General features: G+C 41.8%; 1 protein-coding gene across 1 annotated transcript; it reads left to right on the forward strand.

Annotated features, from left to right (window-relative positions):
* The first annotated feature begins 2896 nt into the window (after positions 1–2896).
* ARL6IP5 (ADP ribosylation factor like GTPase 6 interacting protein 5) lies at positions 2897–24973 on the forward strand. The gene is made up of 3 exons (XM_033210399.1): positions 2897–3581; positions 20801–21018; positions 23386–24973. Exons 1-3 carry the CDS (start codon positions 3406–3408, stop codon positions 23556–23558), a joined length of 567 nt encoding a protein of 188 aa, XP_033066290.1. The 5' UTR covers positions 2897–3405; the 3' UTR covers positions 23559–24973.
* Positions 24974–25677: the final 704 nt, after the last annotated feature.

The following is a 25677-nucleotide window of genomic DNA, read 5'->3' on the forward strand; positions in this document are numbered from 1 at the left end:
AAGCTTGTCCTTTATGGTCCCCCAATTAGATTCAGTTCAATAGCATTCATTGAGCTGAAAGTCAGTGCCAGGCAGTGAGTGTGGGAGTAGAGTTCACAGTCCATATCAAGAGATACCAGCCTCCTTCTGCATCACATGTCTCAGCATCAACTATGAAACCATTTTTTTCTTGGCCAGACAACTCCACAGATGGTTTCACTGAGGATTTAACCTCAGTGCTTATGAAAATGGGCTCTTGTAGTCTGAACCCCCAACAATACTGGATACCCTTTGATTAGTGGTAGTGAGCATTACAACCGTCTCAGATGGCGAAAAACAGCAGGCACCTTAAGGCCACCTAGTCCAGTCTCACCCATTTCACAGGGGAGGAAACTGAGGCCTAGGGATAGAATACAGCTAGCAGATGAAGAAGTCTGCAAAGGCATTGGCCCTGCATCTGCTTGCTTTGAGACTAACACCCTGACTCACCATAGTGGTATTTTGATAAATAACACCAGGTGCTCTCACTGGCTTAGACTGATTGACGGATTAGAAATAGCCATCTGCCCTTGCCAGGAATGAAAGCAACAGAGACATGCAAGCAAAACCTTCAACAGATTTATTTTACTTCAAATGGAACAGATCATAAACAATTAGACTATCTGCTATGGTTTTTAAACAGACAGTCTGAATGGTCCTATCTAGACACACCATCCCATTATAAAAGCCCCACGAAGCGGGACTCGGCTTCCCATGCCTGTAATCCTGTCTACTTGGGAGGCTGAGGTGGGAGGACTGCTTGAGCCCAGGAGTTTAAAACCAGCCTGGGCAACATAGCAAGACCCTGTCTCTAAAGATAATAATAAATTAAAGCTCCAGGAAGACCTCTACAGTTAATCTGACCCCTCCCTCCCCGGAATGAACACTAACAAAGAGCTGCTACTAATAGCATTTCAAACAGTTACTGGAAAAAAGTAATGACTCATTATGTGTTCATTTTTATTTAAAATAATTTAACAAAGGTAGAAATGTTTAGAGAAAAAAAATCTCTCATACCCCAAAGAGAGACACAGGGTTAACATTTTGGGAGGGAGGCAGAAAGGAATCATGCTATAAACATCTCTGTCTTTTTAGAATTTCTTTATTTATGTTTAAACCTCTTTAGAGAAATAACTATTTCTTGGGTATCAATTGTCTGTGATCAAGGAGTAATCATATTGTTGCTAATATACTCTTGACAGCTTTTGGTCATGCAGTTCTGAGCAGTTGGAAGATAAAGTTCTTGGTCGTAGCTTCTAATACTCATCGATCTCACCAACAGGTGTGGGGCCTCACTGGCGTTCCCACTTTCATCTTGACCAAGATGATTTACTCAGCTTGTACACAGTGCTGCTGCTTGACATTCTGAAGCCCTGGGGAATTCCTCCACACCCTCTGACTTCCTGTAACTGATAACTGAGGCTCCGTGCATCTCTATTTAGCACTCCTCTCACCGTCTCATATTTAACTAGTGTTTCCACTGGATTGCAGGAGTTTTGAAGGCAGAGCAGGATTACATCTTTCTCCTCTTTAAAAAAAGAAAAAATACCCCACAGTGCTTTCACAGGGCCTCAAAAGAACTCGAAATATTTGTTGGCATTGTACTGAATATTCTCAGCCTTCTCCCCCTACCCAGATACAACCACAACAATAAAATTGGAGCAAGGTAGAGAAAAGTCAGTAGATGTTTATAATGAAAGCATAGAAAACAAGTCAGATTAAAGCACTATTAACAGCAGACATGAATCGTGGGCTATCCTATTACTAATAACAATAATAGTAACTTATAACTGTGAACCTTTATTATACACTAAGCATTTCCTATACATTCCTTCATTTATCCTCACCTATGTGGCAAATGTTCCATTATCCCACTTTACACATGAAGCCACTGAGGCTGGGAGAGATTAAGTAATTTCTCCAAAGTCACTTGCCAGAGAGGAAGGAGCTGGGACTCTAATTTTGCTTTCTCTGACTTCACACCATCCCATTTTTCCAGAATCAAGAACACATGAGCACTCAGGAATATTTCACATTTTAAACTTTATTCAAAAAGCAGCATATAAGATATATCTTAGTCAGCATTAATTCCATGCAATCACCAAACTTTCCTAAACACCAGTAGTAGTAGTAATTTCTTAGAGTCACTGTAAGCTCCTTAACTGTCTTCTAAATCAATAAGGAAAATTAAATTATGTTTTCTAGACTTTGCATTAGTTTATTTCATTACTTTACAAGTTTTCAAAAATTGGTGATCTGAGTAGAGTGAATTCACCTTGTCTAAGCCACTTAGGGGCTTAGAGACTCTGTTATCTTAGAAATCTTCACCTTGGAATTCTACCTATTACATTATACAATTAAACTACTTTTTCTCATGCATTATACCAATCAGCCCCTTAACTGAAAAAAGATGACCCTTTGGAAGCTTAGAAGAGAATTTACAACGAATACATCTTTTGCCAGTTCTTTCGGCTGGGATACTAAACATCACCTTATCTATGAATATACTGTGGTCCCTCAATGAAAGTTGTCACCAAATATTGCAATAAAACTAAGAAAACTTCTGAAGTGGAATGCATATTTCTGCCCAGAAAATGCTAGATGCATAACAGCTAGTTCACTGCAGACAACTTGCTTTAAAATGTAAGCAACGTGCCCAGCTGAGGACTGAAGTGGCCAGAGTGCCTACTTTATCACTTTATCAGAATGGCACAGCAGTCCAACAATTTAGCCTCAAGAGAACAGAGATGGAGAACACAGAAGAGAAGTGAAAAAAACCAGCCCTTCTGTTCTACATGACCTTCTTTCCCGTTTTGCCAATCTGATTTCACACATAGTGACTCATGGTGAAACAGAGAAAACATGGGAATTGCATTCAGATGTGTAGAGGTTAGTAAGACTTAGTTTTCAAAAGCAGCTCATTCTTCAGTAACACTATAGTTACCTTCCATTTCATTTCACTTAGATTGGCATCTGCACAGCTGCCAAAATTTTTCTCTGTAAGTCAGAGAACACACTCCCAGGTAAACCTTCAAAAACGGTATTTCAAAGGAGGCAGCTGGTATTCGGACTGCTAGAGAAGGCATTGCCACCTCGCTTCAGACAGAGGATTTCCGCTGATTGATTTCTGTCGTTTCATCTCTATTCTGCATTTGGTCCCTTGTTCTGTCTTGAGGTCCCTGTTTTCCTATACCCAACCAAGAGCCAATCAAGAAGTAAAGAGAAGCAAACACGCCCGCCCACTCCCAATTTCCTTTGCTCTGCTGTCTGCCAACCGCAAAGCCGATCGAGACAGAGCCGCTGTCAACTCTTCAACTCAGCTCAGCTGATCGGTTGCCGCCGCCGCCGCCGCCAGATTCCTGAGGCGAAGAACGCGAAGCTGAGAACATGGACGTTAATATCGCCCCACTCCGCGCCTGGGACGATTTCTTCCCGGGTTCCGATCGCTTTGCCCGGCCAGACTTCAGGGACATTTCCAAATGGAACAACCGCGTGGTGAGCAACCTGCTCTATTACCAGACCAACTACCTGGTGGTGGCTGCCATGATGATTTCCGTTGTGGGGTAAGTGGAGTCCCCCTACCCGGGACACCGATCTGGGGAGAGCACGGAGGGGCCTTGGGGTGCAAGATTCCGGGATGTAGAGAGGCTCTCTGACCACACTCAGCGCCTGCCCTGGCAATTCTGCAAGCGGCCAAGCCAGTGGAAACTTGTTCGCAGGGCGAGGCCGCAGTAACCTGGGGTCCCCTTTTCTGCACCAAAGGCTAAGACTTGAGGGGGCCCCTTGGGGAAAGAGGACGGGGAAAATTTGCCAACCGCGGGGAAGAAAAATGAGAGGTCCCCCACCGCACCGCCCCCCACCCCCCGCCCCCGTGCCAGGATCAGGCTCTTGCTGAAAAGATATTTGTAGCGCCCTCGTCTTTTAAAAATAAGAAGAAAAAGGAAAGTGGTGTAACCCTACCCTGGGGCTGGCCAGGACGGCAGGGTGTGGACCCGGGGTAGTGTAAAAAGGGCAACCAAGTGGCGACGCACTTTGTTGGTTTCTCTGCCTAATGCCAGTCACACTGTACAGTAAAGCTGAGCTTGGGATCAAGGGTGGGTGTCTCCTGGTGGCGCATCTCCCATTGTGGGGTGAAGGCTGCCATGACTCTGAGAAGATGGCCTTCTGGCATTTTCTTCCAGCAGTGCCCGGGCGTGGTCACTTTCTCTGTCTTCGCTTCCTAGACTGGGGTTTCAATGTATCAGAAGGCCTTTTCAATACCTGATACTTACAAAGTATCCTGTATTAAGATTGCGTGTACACCTGCTTTCCTAGAAACCACCTTTCCTTGTAGTTCACCCTTTAAGAAATGCTTCTCTCGCTTATGCAGGATGGGTGGTGATATTCTCAATCTTGCTGATTATCTCCTACGCATCTTTAAAGAAAAAGTCACCCTCAGACTTTATAAAGGACTCACTTGCCCTTAAATGTCTGACATTTCTATTTCAGGGCAGAGGTAGAGGGAAGAAGGAGCAAGCTGGCTTGGGAGAAAAGGGAGAAATTCACATTTGAACAGTGGGAAAGGGTGAACAGGGTGGCTTTTCAGTTGGCTCATAGTTAGTTGGCTTATACATTGAGCCACCTCTCTGTGCCTGGCCCCATGCCAAGCTCCAAGCACATCAAGATGAATCAGACTTGAATTCTGGCCCAGGGGCTCCTGGCAGTTGTTGAGAAGCTAAAGGAGCAAACACACAGCACAGAGGAGAGGGGGAGACTTCACAGTTTCTGAGTATGGTTCACAGCAGTCACCCCCATGCAGAGGTGGAAGCCCACATGTGGGACTCTATAGACGATAGTACAGATCCTTCTTCTGCATTGCTTAAGGAATTCTTAAGGAATTGCACTCTGGGAATGGCTTGGTGTGTAGGGGGCACAGGCTCTGAGTGGACTCGGAACTAGTGTGGCAGCCAAGGTACAAATTAGTCAGGACGGGGTGGGGCAGGCCCAAGGCCTGAGGCAGCTGCCTTCTGAACCTTCCCTCAGCTCTGTGCTTCAGGCTGCTTTCCTGGAACACTAAAAAATTTCTTTCTTTTTTTTTTGTTTTTATTGAGACTGAATCTCGTTCTGTCACCCAGGCTGGAGTGCAGTGGCGTGATCTCATCTCACTGCAACCTTTGCCTCCCGGATTCAACCAATTCTCGTGCCTTAGCCTCCTGAGTAGCTGGGATTACAGGCATGCACCACCGTGCCTGGCTAATTTTTGTATTTTTAGTAGAGACGGGGTTTCACCATGTTGGCCTGGCTGATCTTGAACTCCTGACCTCAAGTGATCTGCCCGCCTCAGCCTCCCAAAATGCTGGGATTACAGGTGTGAGCCTCTGTGCCTGGCCAAAAATTTCTTTTTAAAAATTTTTATTATTTATTTACTTTTGAGACAAGGTTTTGTTCTGTTGCCCAGGCTGGAGTGCAGTACTGTGATCACAGCTCACTACATCCTCAACCTCCTAGGCTCAAGCAATCCACCTACCTCAGTCTGCCAAGTGGCTGGGACCACAGGTGCGTGCCACAATGCCTGGCTAATTTTTTTTTTTTTTTTAGAGATGTGGTCTCACTGTGTTGCCCAGGCTGGTCTTGACTTCTGGGCTCAAGCCATCCTTTCACCTTGGCTCTCAAAGCACTGAGATTGTAGGCAGGGGCTACCGTGCCTGGCCAAAAATGTCTTTAAAACACAATAAGTAGTAAATAGGTTTGCATCAGTTTTTTTTGTTTGTTTGTTTGTTTCCTTTCTCTTTGCAATGAAGCAGGAGGGCATCTTATCTGGTGATCTAGTTATGGAGGTATTTTCTTGAGGTAACTTAGATGTGGGGCAAAGTTTGACACAGATCAATAATAATAAAAACAAAAAAAAGTTTATTTTTTTAAAACATGTATGCTGCCCAGACAAGGCACAAGCTCAGGCAGCCTCGCTGCCTTTGATGGAATCCATTTTTCACTGTGAGGGCCAGGGGCCAACCCTTTGACTAAATATAGCTCCCGTCAGTATTGTGCCTTAGGCCACTAACTCAGGTGGTTTAGGGGTGTTGGTCCTCCTCATTTTCCTTTCAAATAAGAGTTGTCAGTTGTCAATGAAAATTTTGAAGTGAAAAAGTGAAAAGTATCCATGAAGTTTTTAAAACTTATGCTTATTTTTAAAAACTTACAAAAGATACAGGCTAGTAGTAAAGGTTGATTTGAAAATTATGTGGATAAAATGTGAAATTTTCTTCATACTTCAGTAAAAGTTTGGTATATAACCTTCAACTGTTTTCTAGGCAACTATAAACCCAGTCAGTAGTTTTTTCCACCAATTGTTATCTTTTCTTTCTTTATAATTTAATAATATAAATAAAGATTTATTGACTGCTCTGTGTGTCACATACTTTGCAAAGTATTTTACCTGCATTATGACATAGAACCCAATTTTTTAAAAACTGTTATTTTTTTAAATTATTAAACCTGAGGCTCAGAGAGGTTAAATGATTTACTCAAAGTCACAAACTTAGGCTTGTGCTCTTAACTACTATTCTGTCTTCCTATGAGTCACGAGGAAGAAACCAAACATCTTCAGGGTTAGGGAGCTTCCTTGATTCCAGAACACTTCTCATTCTAAAGAGAACTATCCTCTTTCGGTGATGCTAGTAGTTGGGTAGGTCCAAGCAGTGCTGGAAGCTGTTCATCTGGATCCTCCACAGACTTCTCTGTAGTTTCTCAGAGTATCTTGGTAGAGCGTATGTGAAAATGTGACCTGGATAAAAGAGTGTTCAGCAGTGGTTCCATCCCCTGCTGGTGAGGAGAGCCTCAAGGGCATTGTAGGAGGGCTGTAGCCTCAGCTCTCCAATGTTGAAAACTGGCTTAGATGAGGATAGAGAAATCTTTAAGATTTCAGGAAGGGTGAGGGAAGAACATAGCAAATACTGTCTAGATCCAGAAACACTGGAAAAAACTGCCCATACCAACATGGAGATTAAGAGAGATTAGGATAGAGATAAATCTGTGTTTGAACTTCTGATCAGAAGAGATTGAATTATTTAAAAGGAATAGCATGAATAACAGGTTAGGAAACTTGCATTTTGCTGGAAATGCCTTTGGATCCTTTACATTAAGAAGGAAAAGTGTCTAAGATTGAAGTTGCCATAGCTTACCTTCTGCATCCTTGATGTGAGACGTTTTGGGATAAAGATATTCTTTTCACATCACACAAAACAACAGAAGTCTCCACCATGATCTTCAAAGTAAAAAACAAAGGCAACACCTAATTGCACTTGCAATTTAAATAGTAAGCATGTGATACATTCTAGTTGTGGATGAGAACTTCTATGTGCTTAATGGAATGCCAAATGATTTGAGCTGGAGAATTCTATTCACTGAGTGTGAGCCATGGAACAGCAGCATCTTTCACCTGAGAGCTTGTCAGAAGTGAAGCATCTCAGGCCCCATTTCAGACCTACTAGGTTAGAATCTACATTTTAACAAAAGTCTCAGATGATTCATAGGTACATTAAAATCTGAGAGGCACTGGATTGGTCTGGCTCAAAAGAAAATTTAAATAAATATACCTATATGCCCAGGTGTCACCTTCCGTGATTCAAAATGAATAATTCTTGGCAGGGTCCAGGCATCTGTTGTTTTTTTCTTTTTCTCTAACTACCTACGTTATTGTGATATACACCCCTAGGAGAACCACTGATCCTCTTGAACCCTGTCACTTTCTGAAATATAAAAGCTTGAGGTCACAGGCTAATTGGAACCAAAGCTGCTAATAATAGGAAGTGAAATATTTTTTCCATTTTAAGCCATATTGCAAATTTTCTAAAGCTCTTGGTTAACCAAATTCAACTGCATCCCTGACTCTTATAACATTTGCAATACTATTGCTGTCTCATTCTAAAAAGTTCTTTCCTGGATGGGTGTAGTGGCTCACACCTGTAATCCCAACACTTCGGGAGGCAGAGATGGGAGGATTGCTTAAGGCCAGGAGTTTAAGACTAGCCTGGACAACATAGTGAAACCCTGTCTGGAAAAAAAAAAACATTCTTTTCTGCCATTAGAACTCATATTTTCTGGTGTGGCCTCAGAATCACCAACCACACACAGAATTTGCAACATATAAAAATGCCTCTGCTGCTTCTCCAGCAAGAGAGGTGCATTTATTCTCATGTATATACATTTGTGCCTCCCCATTTAGAAAGAACCATGTAGCTGCTGAAGGAATGAACCCATGTTTTCTCAGTTAAGTAGCTCCTCACCATGTGGCCCGATCATTTGGCCTATGGAGATTTTGCAGGAGGGTAGAATTGACAGCTGCCACTTTATGCTTTCAGTTACTCAAGATTATAAGGAGTTTCTGGAAGGCTGGTAATTCTAAGTTTGAAAAGAGCATTAGTGTAATCTTTTCAAAATGAATATGGCTCAGTGGCTCTGTAATATGTTCTAGGCCTGTGGCTCCCAGCATCTGGTTTTATGAAATGTTCATATTGTTTGTACCTTTAAATGCTGCAAAGATGAAGAACCAAGTTTCCAGTTGGTGGAGGAAAAAAAGGGTAAGGCAACCCTGGGATGCTCTGGATCAGAATGTATTAAAATGATTATAGATAGAATGAGTTGCAGTCTGTTTATACTAAAGCAAGTGGAAATGTTTTTGAGATTAGTCAGCTTCAACACCAGTTCTACAACATTACTCTTATTTGTGTTGCTTCATTCATTCAATTAACAAAGAGTATGAAGCACTTACCAACTTCTCAGACACTGTTAGGAGATAGTGAAGAACAGGAGAGCTGTGTTTCCTGCCTTCACGGAAAGGCAGCAAGACCACACTGAACACATGATAATTAATTTGTATACAAGTATAGCAAGTCTACAGAAATACACACCTACATAAACACATCCTTCTCAACCTGACTTACCTGATCTCCCCTGTTCATTATTATTCCAAATTCCAAATCTCTCAGGTTTTGGGAATAGGGGAGGCATTGAGTACATAGACAGGAGAAAGGTTTATTAAATTTTACTTATCCTAACCCACAGCTCAGATCCTTCTATTCCATTGAACAAATACTGAGCACCTACCATGTGGCAGACACTGTCTAGGCCCTGAGGATACAGTCAGTAGTACAACTCCACCAGCCTTCCCAAATCCTCCCAGAATTCTTCTGCCCTTCCATGCACATTTATTTGCTCTTGAGGCTGGCATCTGTCTTCCTCTGATGGCTTATGTGTTTCTTCTGAATACAGAACTTTTAAGAGGTCTGTCAACACACAGTAACATTTTAATCTAAAAATCTTTATCTAGGCCGGGCGTGGTGGCTCACGCCTGTGATCCCAGCCCTTTGGGAGGCCGAGGAGGGTGGATTGCCTAAGCTCAGAAGTTTAAGACCAGCCTGGGCAAAATGGCGAAACCCCATCTCTACCAAAAACACAAAAAATTAGCCTGGCTTGGTGGTATGCATCTGTGGTCCCAGCTACTCAGGAGGCTAAGGTGGGAGGATCTTTGAGCCTGGGAGGTGGAAGTTGCAATGAGCCAAGAACGCACGCCACTGCGCTACAGCCTGGGCAATAGAGTGAGACCCCATGTAAAAAATAATAAATAAATAAATATAAATCTTTAATAAGCATTGCTTTTCATTAAATAACCTCTGACAGTGTGTGTGTGTGTGTGTGTGTGTGTGTGTGTTTTTTTTTTTTTTTTTTTTTTTTTGAGACAGGGTTTCACTCTGTTGCCCAGGCCGGAGTATAGTGGTGCATTCATGGCTCACTACAGCCTCTACCTCCCTGGGCTCAGGTGATCCTCCCGCCTCAGCATCCTGAGTAGCTGGGACTATAGGCATGCGCCACCAGCCCGGCTAATTTTTGTATTTTTTTTTGTACAGAAGGGTTTTTGCCATGTTGCCCAGGCTGGTTTTGAACTCCTGGGCTCAAGCAATCCTCCTGCCTTGGCCTCCCAAAGTGCTGGGATGACAGGCGAGAGGTATGCCTGGCACACCTGTGACACTATTTATGTAACTGTATTTATCTTAACTTCTCCTCTCCTCTCCTCCCCGTCCAGCTTTTTTTTTTTTTTCAATGTTGCCTGCTACTTTCAGCCTTTGGTTGGTAGTTTCTGTTTCCTTTCCCTAGGTAAGGATTTACAATGATTCTAGGTAAGTGTGCAAATATATGAGTGTATTTTGGATTCCTGGCCCCCTGTCTTAGAAAGGAGAAGCTGTCAATCAGCTTAGGGACAGAGAGCTCTGTACAGGAAATCCAGTTCAAAAAGATCAAGACCCATTCTTGACCTACCCACTTATACCTAATTAAGCATCAATATTGGAAATGTTTTATTTTTTTTTTTTTTTATTTTTGGACAAATGAATTCTATCCTTATCACTCAGCTTCAGAAAACTTAACCCTTAATACCGTCCTCTGTCTCTTGAATTGAGCGTGGCTTACTGTTTCTAAGAATGCCTTCAAGTCCTGTAATTTTAGGCAAAACCTTCAGGCTAACGGCTAGGTTTGCAAGCATTCATCATTGATGTATGATAGGATTTCCTGGCCTTCCTTCTCATTATGCAATTTGCTAAAGGAGACACCTGGAAGGCAGAAAGCCCTGCTTCTTCTAATCTGCTTCATATCTCATTGGTGCAGCTTCTCCTTGTCTCAGAGGAACAAAAAGAATGCAGACATTGGGGGTTAGTGAGGGGTAAATAGACAGGAAACTTGTGGGAAGGAAGTCTGTGTTACCAAGCTCATTAGCATTTGTCCAGCCTCTGTCTTCTCTCTACAGCTCTGTAAGAATTTGCCATGTGACAGTTCTCAGTAGCTTTTGTTTTGTTTTGTTAAGACAGAGTCTCGCTGTATCACCCAAGCTGGATGCCATGGCAGGATCTTGGCTCACTCCAACCTCTGCCTCCCAGGTTCAAGAGATTCTCCTGCCTCAGCCTCCAAGTAGCTGGGATTACAGGCATGCACAACTACACCTGGCTAATTTTTGTATATTTTTTTAGTAGAGACAGGGTTTCACCATGTGGGCCAGGCTGGTGTCGAACTCCTAATCTCAAGTTATCCCCCTACCTCAGCCTCCCAAAGTGCTGGGATTACAGGTGTGAGCCACTGCACCCAGCCTAACCTTTTTTTTTTTTTTTTTAATTTACTAAAATCATTCAAGAAGAACAGTTTGTAAACAAATATCTTTCCACTTTTGTTCCCCGAAAAGTATTGATAAGAGTAACTATGGGTTGCTAATTGTTGAAAGCATGTATGTTGAGCATACATGAGGATTCATTATACATTATTCTCTCTACCTATGTATATGTTAGAAGTTTTCCATAATGAAAAGTTAAAAAGGGTTTAATGAAGTCTAATCAGAGCTTTGTACACAACTATTATTTGACGCTCCATCACTGTGGGAAGCATCAGATTTATGGTTTCTAATCCAAGTCCAACCTGTTGTTTATTAAAAACAAAATAAAATCTGGAGGTTCCTAAGGCATGTCTTAGTATGAACACTTTTAACATGCCAACTGCTAAAAAGACAATGGTTGGTTTGGATGCCAGTGTTTAGTTTGTGCCAGATTACACAGGATACAGTAAATATTTAGGAAATGGCAAGAATGCAATAAATCCTCTAGGCCTTCCTAATTCAGTTGGTTAGGAAAATCTCACTATGACCTTTCTGTAACAAAAGAGACAGGCTCAGTTTTAACCTACTGTACAATCTCTTTTTATTCCGTGATCCTTAGGCCCAGGAAACACTGTTCTCATTTACTCAAGACTGATTTATGTCTAAAGCCCACATTTATGCCTACAGTCAAAAATAGCTCTTCACTTTGGGAGGCTGAGGCAGGGGATCACTTGAGGTCAGGAGTTCGAGACCAGCCTGGCCAACATGGTGAAACCTCATCTCTACTAAAAATACAAAAATTACCTGGGTGTGATGGCACATGCTTGTAATCCTAGCTACTCGGGAGGCTGAGGCAGGAGAATTGTTTGAACCAAAGAGTCAGAGGTTGCAGTGAGCCGAGATCGTGCCACTGCACTCCAGCCTGGCGACAGAGCGAGATTCCATCTTAAAAAAAAAAAAAAAAATTTAAAATTAGCCAGGCATGCTGGCACTCACCTGTAGTTTCAGCTACTCGGAAGGCTGAGGAACGACACTTGAGTGCAGGAGACAGAGGCTGCAGTGAGCTATGACCGTGCCATCACACTCCAGCTTGAGTGACAGAGGAAGAACCTTTCTTGAAAAAAGAAAAGAAAAGGCATATGGAACTGTGCTCTGGTCAGAGAGACCAAGTAAAGGCTGGCTGAGCTGAGACTTGAAGGAGGGTGGAGTGAGGCCTGTGCACAAACTATCCTCTCTGCCTGATTGACCTCACCCTGAGATGGCCAAAAGGCAAGGTGAGTTCTGGGGTATATAGAAACCCTGAATGGATGGGGGTGCAATCAGGAGATGGTGTGACAAAGCTGGCAGGTAGGCCAACTGCTAGCCCTGAGAGTTCCCTCATGCTAATTACTAAGGCACTTCTTCCTCTCCTAGCAGATACAACCTAAGCCAAATTTTGGCCTTGGCTCATGGAGTGTGTGACCTGGATTCCAGGCTCCACTTACCCCTCAGCCAGGCACCAACTCCACAACTATATACAGTGGCCCTGGCTGCAGAGGCAGCAGGGGCCAGACCCTGCAAGGCCTTGTAGAATGTTTAAAGAATTCTGTTTTTAGTTTAAGAACAATGAGAAGCAGGAAAATGGTTGAGTGGGTTCGTATTTGCAGTGATCCCTCTGGCTGATGAAGGACCACAGAGAAACATCGCCAATTTAGAGAAGTCCACCGTGAGTAAATTGTTCCCCACTTTTTCAGTGAGTCAGCCTTCCTCAGGAACCACACTTCAAAAATAGCTTTTTCGGTTAGAAAATCGGAACTCAGTGCAAAGCTGCCAGCACTCCTCAGGAAATATTTTGCTGCCTCTTTGGTGGTTCTTTTTGGCCTTGCAACCTGACAGGAGTCATCAAATGTGGCCTTGAGTTGATCCGAGGATTTCTGTTATGGCAAACTTTTATTGCCAACTTTGCAATCGGTGGCCTTGGACAAATTTATTAATTTGTATATTCCTTAGCTTGCTTATGTGTAAAATAAGGTAGGTTAGCAAGATCCTTCCTAGCTCTAAAATTTTGTGGGATTTTTTTTTCCCCTTTCAGTAACTTGTGGTTAAACTATAGATATAGCTACTGAATCACGTTGGCAAGTTGAGGACCTGTATCCATAGCCACCTTGTTTTCAGAGAGAAATGAGAGTGTAGAGGGATTTTCCAGGATGATCCTTGGTTACAGTAGGTTGCTTAGAGTGTGGGGGAAATCCCTAAAGCCGGTTAACAGTACAGAATGGGTTCTACTGTGAGTTGCTGCCACAACTGGCACTCTTGTTTTCTTGTTTCTCGCCTGGATCCCTTTGGATATGTTTCTTCACTTCTGTGGGCCTCAGTTTAGTTATCTGTATAATTGGACTAGACTGATTCATCTTTGAAGACTGCTACAAAATTTCTGTGATGGGATTCTAAACCTTTTTACAACCATAAATGACTGCCCTAGAATGTGTAACTATTATAGGGAAAGATTTATTGGAATGGGGTAATACATGTTCATATTTTGAATATGTATAGTTAAAATATATAAACATATGTATTAATATATTTTTAATTTCACAATAGAAAAACATAATGGTTTTTGAGTTGCAAAACTAGGTCCTCCCTTCCCTCTCACCGTCCTTTGTTTTTCTTTTTTTTTTTTTTTTTGAGACAGAGTCTGGCTCTGTCACCCACACTGGAGTGCAGTGGCACAATCTCAGCTCACTGCAACCCCCACCTCCCAGTTTCAAGTGATTCTCGTGTCTCAGCCTCCCGAATAGCTGGGATTACAGGCATGCATCACCACACCCAGCTAATTTTTATATTTTTAGTAGAGATGGGGTTTTGCCATGTTGGCCAGGCTGGTCTCAAACTCCTGGCCTCAGCTGATCCATCCACCTCGGCCTCCCAAAGTTCTGGGATTACAAGTGTGAGCCACCGTGCCTGGCCCTCTTTCTTACTGAAGGACTACCAGTAAGTGAAACTCCACCCAGCAGACCCCAGAGGCAGTTGTCTACATGAAAGATGGGTGGCGTATTTGTGGAAAGCTTTGTCCTAAACGTTTTTGGGGTTTGTCGTGATTGGTGTGATAAACAGCCCAACTGTTGACTAAAAAGTACCTCAGGCAAGAACTGGTTCCCAAATTTCTGAGAATTTCTGTTAATCTCTAGAGGGTGTGTGTGTGTGTGTGTGTGTGTGTGTGTGTACGTGTACATGTATGTGTGTCTGTCTGTCTTATTTTGCTCCAGGTGGAGGTAAGTGCCAGGGCATTGGAGTGGTATACATTTTATCAGATATAGAAGAAAATCATTTCTGCTCAGAGTAACTTTGTTCGTTTTTTCCATCTTGGAAACTTGGTTACTTTCTAATTATAGACTGTTGTTGGGCAGATTATGAACTAAAACCAGTTCTATAGAACTTCAAACCATGTTCTTTTCCCTTGAACATGAAAAACTGGAACAGGTGAAAGCAAATTTGGAATTGCTTGAGGTAGGCCTGGATTTTTCATTGTTCTTTGTCCTGGACTTTAGGCATTCAACCTAAATATGTATTTTACTTGTCTAGAGGAAAATTTTAAAAGTTTGACATGAATTTTATTATATGCTTCACTTCATGAATTATTATTTTAATAAGTATTCCAGAATGAACTGAGTAGGAGCCCTCTGATGCTTTGCTGCCAGCCAACCCTCTCCTACTTGCGGGGTGTGCAAAGGAATTTCCTTAAATTTCTTTTTTTTTTTTTTTTTTTTTTGAGACAGAGTCTCGCTCTGTCACCCAGGCTGGAGTACAGTGGCCAGATCTCAGCTCACTGCAAGCTCCGCCTCCCGGGTTTTACGCCATTCTCCTGCCTCAGCCTCCAGAGTAGCTGGGACTACAGGCGCCCGCCACCTCACCCGGCTAGTTTTTTGTATTTTTAGTAGAGACGGGGTTTCATTGTGTTAGCCAGGATGGTCTCGATCTCCTGACCTCGTGATCCGCCCGTCTTGGCCTCCCAAAGTGCTGGGATTACAGGCTTGAGCCACCACGCCCGGCCTGAATTTCCTTAAATTTCAAAATTTCAATCCTCCATTTGAGTTATTTGTGTTGATTTGATCTTTACTTGTCTTTTCTTTTTTTTTTTTCTGAGATGGAATCTTGCTCTGTCACCCAGGCTGGAGTGCAGTGGCACAATCTCGGCTCACTGCAGCCTCCGCCTCCCGGATTCAAGCAATTCTCCTGCATCAGCCTCCTGAGTAGCTGGGATTACAGGCACTTGCCACCACGCCCTGCTAATTTTTGTATTTGTAGTAGAGACGGGGTTTCACCATGTTGACCAGGATGGTCTCGATCTGCTGACCTCGTGATCAGCCTGCCTCAGCCTCCCAAAGTGCTGGGATTACAGGTGTGAGCCACTGTACCCAGTGATCTTTTCTTTTCTTTTCCTTTTCTTTTTTTTTTGTTGGAGATGGAGTTTCACTCTGTCACCCAGGCTGGAATGCAGGGGCGCAATCTCAGCTCACTGCAAGCTCCACCTCCTGTGTTCATGCCATTCTCCTGCCTCAGCCTCCTGAGTAGCTGGGACTACAGGCGCCCACCACCACGCCCGGCTAATTTTTTGTATTTTTAGTAGAGATGGGATTTCACCGTGTTAGCCAGGATGGTCTCAATCTCCTGACCTCGTGATCCACCCACCTTGGCCTCCCAAAGTGCTGGGATTACAGGCGTGAGCCACCACGCCTGGCCGATCTTTGCTTTTCTTTATGGCTCAGAAAAAACATTTGGGTAGGTTATAGGTCAATGTCAAGGATTTGTAAAAGGGTTTTTTACATTCAGGAGCCTTTCCCCAATTTCATTTGTTCGTTTTTAAATATCAGGGTTTTTTTTTTTATTCATCAAGGAATACATGGCCGTTGAAAAAAATATGAAAATAAAAATAAGCAAATGGAAATAAACTCCGCTTATCCTACTATAATGTAGTCTTTGGTACAATTTCTCAATTTCTCTAAGTATCTTTGTATTTTTTAATTGAGACAGGGTCTCACTCTGTTACCCAGGCTACAGTGTAGTGGCACAATCACAGCTCACTGCAGCCTTGACCTCCTGAGCTCAGGTGATCCTCCTACCTCAGCTTACCAAGTAGTGGGGACTGTAGGTGTGTGCCACCATACCTGGCTAATTTTTGTGGGGTGTTATTATTTATTTATTTATTTATTTTGGAGAGATGGGGTTTTGCCCTGTTGCCTAAGATGGTCTCAAACTCCTGGGCTCAAGCAATCCATCTGCCACCTCGGCTTCCCAGAGTTCTGGGATTACAGACATGAGCTACCACACTGGCCTAGAATATTTTGTGGTTGGGGAATTAGTTATATTAATCTATAAGAGTTTCAAGGCCTCTTTATTCACTCTCCACTCTCTACAACCTGCTGAAAGGGATTGTGGTTTTGACTCATTAGATTCTTTCCTTCCTCAGTCGTAAAAGGAAATTTTTGTCTTTCCCAGACCAATTCTGGAGTTATCTCAGAAGACAGGGAATAATCCAGATAAAATCAAATAGGAAGAAAGAAAAGTGCAGAGAGGCCAAGTAGATAGACCCAGATAACACAGAACCAAGAGGAGGGGGGAATCGGACAGACAGAATGGCACATGTGCTGGGTATTGGGGAAGCTTGGGGCACTGGGGTGCTACAGACTGGCACAAGAGGATCTGGAGGATGAGCAGAAAACCAGGGTTTGGATTGGAGAAGGAACAGCTTTGCTGTGGTTCATGAATTGAAATTCCATTAATTTTGTTGGCAAGATGGGACCAAGTAGCGATGGACTTTTGTGGTTGGCCTGTGCCAAGCGGGGGTTGTGGGTTGGAGAGCAGCTGCTTTTATATTTTTGTATTTCCTTTTTTTATACATTTTATTTCCGATTATGAAATAATATACTAATTATAGAAATTTCTACTTCTTCTTTTTTTTTTTTGGAGACAGAGTCTCACTCTGTCACCCAGGCTGGAGTGCAGTGGTGCAATCTTGGCGCCCTGCACCCTCTGCCTCCCGGGTTCAAGTGATTCTGCTGTCTCAGCCTCCCAAGTAACTGGGACTACAGGTGCCCACCACCATGCCTGGCTAATTTTTTTTTTTTTTTTTTTTTTGAGATGGAGTTTTGCTCTTGTTGCCCAGGCTGGAGTGCAATGGCACCATCTCGGCTCACTACAACCTCTGCCTCCTGGATTCAAGCAGTTCTCCTGCCTCAGCCTCCGAGTAGCTGAGATTACAAGCTCCCACCACCAAGCCCAACTAATTTTTTGTATTTTTAGTAGAGACGGGGGTTTCACCATGTTGGTCAGGCTGGTCTTGAACCCCTGACCTCAGGTGATGTGCCCGCCTCAGCCTCCCAAAGTGCTGGGATTACAGGCATGAGCCACTGCGCCCAGCCCAGGCCCAGCTAATTTTTGTATTTTTTAGTAGAGGTGGGGTTTCACCATGTTGGCCAGGCTGGTCTCGAACTCCTGACCTCAAAAGATCCACCCACCTCGGCCCCCCAAAGTGCTGGGATTACAGGCTTGAGCCACTGCGCTCAGCCTAGAAATTTCTACTTCTGAACTATCTAACTTGTATGATAAATCCACCTAACAGAGAATGCATTATGTATTACAGTTGCTTTTACCTACTCAACACATAATGTCTTCCCATCTTATTAAATGCACATCAGTGTTTTAAAAATAGCTGTGTATACAATACCACAGTAAATTGTTGGCCATATAGGTTGTTTCTGAAAGTTTTTGATCATAAATACCACTAATATCAATACTGTTACAACTCAATCTTTGCATTTTTGTTTAATTCTTTAGACTATATTCTGAGGAGGGGATTTATTGGCTTGAAGGGTGTATTTGCAAGGATTTTGAATGAAATAAGCAACTTATTATTGTAGAGTTTAGTTTTGAATTATGTACAACTGGCTGGGCACGGTGGCTCATGCCTGTAATCTTAGCACTTTGGGAGGCTAAGGGGGTTGGATCACATGAGGTCAGGAGTTCGAGACCAGCCTGGCCAACATGGTGAAACCCTATCATTACTAAAAATACAAAAATTAGCTGGGCGTGTTGGTGGGTGCCTGTAATCCCAGCTACTAGGGAGGCTGAGGCAGGAGAATTGCTTGAACCTGGGAGGCGGAGGTTGCAGTGAGCCGAGATCGTGCCATTGTACTCCAGCCTGGGTGACGAGTGAAACTCCATCTCAAAAAAAAAAAAAAAAAAAAAAGTGCAACTACTCTTGCCATTGTTTAACTTTGTGCATCTTAATAGAAATTTTTAGCTTTTTCGGAGCAGTTTGACATTGATTTTATCCCTTAATTTCACCCATTCAGGTGTGAAAAGCTTTCACTCTTAATTTAAAAATGTTCAAAATTCTTTTTATGTTTCAGTAGGCAGAAACAGAGAGCTAAAATTTAAAGGAATTTTTGAAAAAGAATTGTTTATCCTGAATATGAATCCCAGTATGAGCATGAGTTCTTCATCTCTTCCATTTCAGAGAAAGTAAGCTCTTGGCATCACCTTCCCTTATCCTGTCTTCCCCCATCCCTCTTTTCAAATCAGCAATGTTACTATTTAGGGCATGAGGAAAACACACTACCCTCTGTGTCCTTCCCAAGTAAAATCCTCATTAGTCTCTAGGGTAAAAAGTTAAATAACTCATTGTACCAGCCCACCACAGATGTCTTGTTAAGGGTTTTGTATACACAGTGGCTTGGGGTGGGCAACTATAATGCCCAAAACTTCATCTATATTTCTTCTTATTATTTTGAGAGAGTTTCCCTCTTGTTGCCCAGGCTGGAGTGCAATGGTGCGATCTCAGCTCACTGCAACCTCCGCCTTCTGAGTTCAAGCGATTCTCCTGCCTCAGCCTCCCAAGTAGCTGGGATTACAGGCATGTACCACCGCGCCCAGCTAATTTTTATATTTTTAGTAGAGACGAGGTTTCACCTTGTTGACCAGGCTGGCCTTGAACTCTTGACCTCAGGTGATCCACCTGCCTAGGTCTCCCAAAGTGCTAGGATTACAGGTGTGTGCCACCATGCCCGGCACAAATTTCTTCTACATAATGTGTTTCCTCCATTATCAATAGTAGTGTAATTGCTATCACATACTAAACATTTGACTTATATAAGAATGAATCTGGAACTGTGTGCTTGAAAATCTGTATTGATAACTCATCTAATGATACTTTGGGCATTTAAAAACACTTATAATGAACTCTCTATGTGAGGAATCATAAATGCCTCCATGGGGCAGGCAGATTATGTAAGACAGCGATTCAGGCCAGCTATTAGAAAAACAAGGATTAGACCTGGCATGGTGTGACTCATGCCTGTAATCCTAGCACTCTGGGAGGCCGAGGTGGACGGATCACTTGATGCTAGGAGTTCGAGACTGGCCTGCCAACATGGCAAAAACCTACCTGTACTGAAAATACAAAAAATTAGCTGGGCATGGTGGCATGTGCCTGTAATCCCAGTTACTCGGGAGGCTGAGGCACAAGAATGGCTTGAACTCGGGAGGCGGAGGTTGCAGTGAGCCAAGATCATGCCACTGCACTCCAGCCTGGGCAACAGAACAAGACTCTGTCTCAAATTACAAAAAATAAAAAGAAAAAGAATGATTAATAGCACCTCACTTTGGGCCTCTGTGTACATGATGCAGTAGAGAGCAGTGTGGACTGGGGCTCAGTGGGGAGCGTTTATTCTGCCTGAATGAGCAGGCATTCAAGCCAGCTGTTGACATGTGGGAAAGTGGGCCTAGCACTGTTAGATTTTCTTGTTCCAGGAGAACAAGAAATCCCAAGTTTTATGGATTTTTTTTTTTTTTTTTAACACATGGGTTTCAAGTAAAAGTCTTTTCAAACACTATGCAGGCCAAACAAAAATGTGACTGTAGACCGGATCTAGCCCATGGAGGCCATTATGTGGCCTGCATTCTACATTCATCCATCATGAGCTTCTATGAGGATATAAATAAACCCTTAGAGCTAAGAAAACACAACCTACTGTGTACTAGAGCCCAGGATGTATGAAGGCTAAACATAGTACCTTCAAAAGAAGTTTTAGTCTTCAAAATTGTGGACCTCTAATGAGATAGGGACTACTTTGATGGGAACTGCCTGGCTGTGATCTCAGTTCCATCTATTTTTTTTTTTTTTTTTTTTTTTTGAGACAAGGTCTCACTCTGTCACCCAGTCTGGAGTGCAGTGGTGGAATCTTGGCTCACTGCAGCCTCAGCTTCCGAGGTTCAAGCGATCCTCCCACCTCAGCCTCCTGAGTAGCTGGGAGCACAGGTGTGTGCCACCACACCTGGCTAATTTTCATACTTTTGTAGAGATGGGGTTTTGCCATATTGCTTGGGTTGGTCTTGAACTCCTGGCATCAAGTGATCCTCCCACCTCGGCCTCCCAAAGTACTGGGATTACAGGTGTGAACTACCATTCCTGGACTTCCCCACCATTTTCTAACCTCTGTGCCTTAGTTTCTTCATTTGAGAAATGAACTAATAGTATCTCCTTTATAAGATTATGAGAAATCAAATGAGACAATTCGGATAAAGTATTAAAGTATTAGTAAGTTCTCAATAATTGTTTTTACTCCTCTTTCTCCTTTTGCTACTTCTATTGCTGAACTAGTCACCCCTCATTTTTTCTTCCTCATATTTCAGGTTTCTGAGTCCCTTCAACATGATCCTGGGAGGAATCGTGGTGGTGCTGGTGTTCACAGGGTTTGTGTGGGCAGCCCACAATAAGGACGCCCTTCGCCGGCTGAAGAAGCGCTACCCCACGACGTTCGTTATGGTGGTCATGTTGGCGAGTTATTTCCTTATATCCATGTTTGGAGGAGTCATGGTCTTTGTGTTTGGCATTACTTTTCCTTTGCTGTGTAAGTGAACTTGAGTTTTTTCTTCCATCATAAAAAAAATGTAGGAGCAATTATCCAACAGGAATTCCATAACCTGTTTCTTATGTGCGTTGGCATGTCAGCAAAAGTGTCAGAATTTTCTAAAACAGCTTTCTACTTGTTATCCAACTAGACCCAGATAACACAGAACTGAGGTCAAGAACTATGAGGTCATTCTTTTATTGTTGTTGTGATGGGGTCTACTCTGTCACCCATGCTGTGGTGTTATCTCGGCTTACTGCAACCTCTGCCTCCTGAATAGCTGGGACCACATGTGCACACCCAGCTAATTTTTTGTGTTTTTGGTAGAGACGAGGGTTTCACTATGTTGCCCAGGCTGATCTTGAACTCCCAAGCTCGAGTGATCTAGCTGCCTCGGACTCCCCAAGTGCCAGGATTACAGGCGTGACCCACTTTGCCCAGCTATTTGTCATACATTCTTATGGTGACAAACAGTAAACAGAACAAAGACAAATCCCAGGTCATACAGCAGGAATGTGGCATAACCTGCACTAGACCCCAGATTTGTCTAATACGAGAGTCTGTTGTCAATTTTTAAGTGCCATTCCTATTGTCCTGATACAGAAATGAATGTATTTATTATTTGGAAGTAAACTATTTATTCTCCACTCGCTCAGGAGATCATAGCTAGTGTTAAAAGTTTGGTAAGTCTATAGGAATAATTGGCTCAGAATATAGGTACTAAATACTCAGATTCTGGTGAGGAGATCTAGATATTCTCTAAGTTTTACATGAATTATTTACTAAGAGTCCAAACACTTGAAGGCTGAAATAGAAAAGAAATAAAATCCCAGCCTAATCAGCAGAAATCTGATTAAAATTCTAGTGTATTAAGTGACAAGCACATCCCTTTAACTTTCAATAACATTTGACATGTGCATTTATTCCACTAAATGAAATTATTTGCTTGTTTAGGACTTTGTTAGATTAAGTCCAGAATATTTATGGATACATCCCATACCCTATTGGATAAAATATTTGAGCCAACAAATTCAAACATTTTTGGAATTTTCTTCAGGTTTTCTGTAGGTGCTATAGGCTTAGTATTTCAATGATACTATTTAATCAAACAGCTTGCTAATTTTAATACCTTTCCACATCAGAATCTGAGACAGGCCAGTGTAATGAAATGTATCAGAGGTAGACAGTTAAGAGTCCTGATTTCTATTCTTAGACCTGCTGGAAACCAGCATGTGATTTGGACCAGTCATCCTATATGGGCTGTAGCTCACTCATCTCTAAAGTAAGGAGATTATCTAATCTAATAATCTAATCACTTATCTAATAAGTGATTCCCAAACTGATAATTGTGAGGCTTATCCAGGATACTTTTTAAAAATATAAATTTCCCAGCCGCATCTTTATTTTGTGGGTCAACAGTGGTACCCAACGATGTTATGTTTTTAGAAAGCTCCTCAACTATTTCTAGATCCTCCAGATGAATCCACATCAGTATTTTTGAAAATGAGGGTCCAAGATCCACCTACATCAGAATCATCCGGAGTCATTATTAAAATAATGAATTCTGGAGCCTTCCCTCAGTTGTAATAGTCTGAATTTGGGGTGGTGGAGACCCGGAATTTGCCTATTTAACAGGCTCTCCAGGTGATTTGAATGTACATGGAAGTTGTAAAACCACTGGTATAGATCATATGGAGAGAGGGTTACCTGTTTAAAATACAGATTTCCAGGCCTGTCTCTTTGAGGCTCAGGTAGAGGAGGTCCAGGAAAGGGGACAGGGAATCTGTGGTAAAGTAAGCAAATCTGGGGAACAATGGGCTATACAAACTCTGTAAAGCTCTTAGATTTTTACATCTAGAATTCTATACCCAACACTTTGGGTAAAGCCTCTGGGAGGCACTTTACAAGTGGACTTTACTCACATGCTCCTGCAGGGAACAAGATACAGATAATCCCTGAATTGAGCAAGAGTTGTTTTCTGGAAAGCCTCAGGTAAGTTGATTTTTAGGTAGGATAGAATCCCATTGATTCACTCTGAATTTCAGGACATTTAAGTAGCATCTGCAAGGTGATGATGTCAGTGCATGAAGGAAAGGGTATGGCTTCCAGATAATGGTCCTTCCTGTTGAATACAGCATTTTCCTTTAATGCAGAAAAAAAAAAAAAAAAAAAAAACCATGTATGATTTGATGAAGAGCTTTACATAAAGTCCAAAGAGCCATTTGAAGGCTTGGATCAATTAGAGAAGTAGACTGGACTGTAGCTAACTAAGGCAGTTTACTATTAGTGTGAAGAGAGGGAGTGTAATATTGATGTGGCAAAAGAGAATTATTGCTTTGGTGTTAACCAGGTGTCACTTCTCTGCAGTGATGTTTATCCATGCATCGTTGAGACTCCGGAACCTCAAGAACAAACTGGAGAATAAAATGGAAGGAATAGGTTTGAAGAGGACACCGATGGGCATTGTCCTGGATGCCCTAGAACAGCAGGAAGAAGGCATCAACAGACTCACTGACTATATCAGCAAAGTGAAGGAATAAACATAACTCACCTGAGATAGGGTTACAGCAGAAATTGAGTTGCAGTTTGCCCTTGTCCAGACCTACTTTCTGCTTGTGTTTTTGAAATAGGAGGTGCACGTACCACCCAATTATCTATGGCAGCATGCATGTATAGGCCGAACTATTATCAGCTCTGATGTTTCAGAGAGAAGGCCTCAGAAACTGAAAGAAAACCACCACCTTCCTATTGTATCTGAAGTTTCACGTGTGTTTATGAAATCTAATGGGAAATGGATCACACGATTTCTTTAAGGAAATCAAAAAAATTATGGCTTTTACAGCAACAATACTGTTACAGGAATAAAAAAATTGTAAAGTATCAAGACCATACAAGTAAATGAAAAGGCTGTTAAAGTAGATGACATCATGTGTTAGCCTGCTCCTAATCCCCTAGAATTGTAATGTGTGGGATATAAATTAGTTTTTATTATTCTCCTTTAAAAATCAAAGATGATCTCTATCACTTTGCCACCTGTTTGATGTGCAGTGGAAACTGGTTAAGCCAGCTGTTTATACTTCGTTTACAAATATAAAGATAGCTGTTTAGGATATTTTGTTACATGTTTGTAAATTTTTGAAATGCTAGTAATGTGTTTTCACCAGCTGGTATCTGTTGCAAACTTAATGTCATTTTCCTTAAGATGGTTACAGCTATGTAACCTGTATTATTCTGGACAGACTTGTTAAAAAACAAACAGACAAAAAATAAAACAAAACTTGAGTTCTATTTACCTTGCACATCTTTTGTTGTTACAGTGAAAAAAAAATGGTCCAAGAAAATGTTTCCCATTTTTGTATTGTTTAGTTTTTAACTGGAACATTTAGAAAGAAGGAAATGAACGTGCATTTTATTAATTCCTTAGAGACACAACGAGGACAATAATAACTGATCTTTTGAAATTTGAAAAACGTCTTTAGATGACCAAGCAAAAAGACTTTAAAAAATGATAATGAAAATGGAATGCAGCTACTACAGCTAATAAAAATTTTAGATAGCAATTGTTACAACCATATGCCTTTATAGCTAGACATTAGAATTACGATAGCATGAGTTTATACATTCTATTACTTTTCCTCCTTTTCTCATGTTTTTATAAATAGGTGATAAAAATGTTTTGCCTGCCAATTGAATGATTTCATAGATGAAGTAGAAACATTTAGGTTTCCGTTGCATTAAATTGTGAAGACAACTAGAGTGGTACTTACTGAAGAAACTCTCTGTATGTCCTGGAGTACGAAGCAATGATGTGCTGCTTCTGATTTTTCTTGCATTTTAAATTCTCAGCCAACCTATAGCCATGATCTTTAGCACAGTGATATCACCATGACTTTACAGATACGGTCTAGAATCTGTACCCTTACCCAAATATGAAGAATAAAATTGATTAAAGGTTTTTTTGGTGAGACTTTATTTAATGCACATCTGTCTTAAATACCTGAGAAACCTGGCGACCACCCTATGAACAGTGAAGATGTTCTATATAGCAAACTTTACCTGTTTCAAATACTGTTTAGTAAAGCTTGAATACCTTATTAACTTGCAGCCAGAATAAAACAATTCTAGTGGGATCCTATTTTTAAGCCTGACATGAGTATTATATACATGTTAGCCCCTTCCATTTTCTACAAGGTGAATTCTGCTGACAAAATACAATAAATTTGGAGAAACAACAACAAAAAAAGATACTTGTAATTACTCATGGCCAGTGGTCAATTCTAGAAAGGTAATAATAGAAAAATATAACATATAAATGTTGTAAACTATGATTACATTTGAAAAACAAGTTAAAATCTGCAACTAAGATCTTTAGGCTTGGGTGGTAGAAAAAGCATAATGTGAACTGCTTCACCTCTTTTGGCAAAACCTGTGTATTGAGGCCATAAGCTATGAACTTGGATCATCTTTTCTTCTTATATATCTAAGATAAAAACCCTCTTACAGCACATTTTGAAATTCCTGACTTTATTTATACGGTGGCTATAAAACAAATGCAGAGGGGTGTTCTAGAATTTTTTTTGTTTTTTTGGTTTTCTTTTTTGAGATGAGGTTTCACTCTTGTTGCCCAGGCTGGAGTGCAATGGCACAGTCTCAGCTCAC

Source organism: Trachypithecus francoisi, unplaced genomic scaffold (genome assembly GCF_009764315.1).
Source record: "Trachypithecus francoisi isolate TF-2019V2 unplaced genomic scaffold, Tfra_2.0 Lachesis_group0, whole genome shotgun sequence".
Lineage (NCBI taxonomy): Eukaryota > Metazoa > Chordata > Mammalia > Primates > Cercopithecidae > Trachypithecus > Trachypithecus francoisi.

Excerpts from the sequence above, each read along its gene's own strand:
- ARL6IP5 (XM_033210399.1), top strand. The coding sequence starts at position 3,406 with ATGGACGTTAATATCGCCCCACTCCGCGCCTGGGACGATTTCTTCCCG. Across the intron at positions 3,582-20,800 it reads ATGATGATTTCCGTTGTGGG|GTTTCTGAGTCCCTTCAACA; the intron begins GTAAGTGGAGTC and ends CTCATATTTCAG. Across the intron at positions 21,019-23,385 it reads CATTACTTTTCCTTTGCTGT|TGATGTTTATCCATGCATCG; the intron begins GTAAGTGAACTT and ends ACTTCTCTGCAG.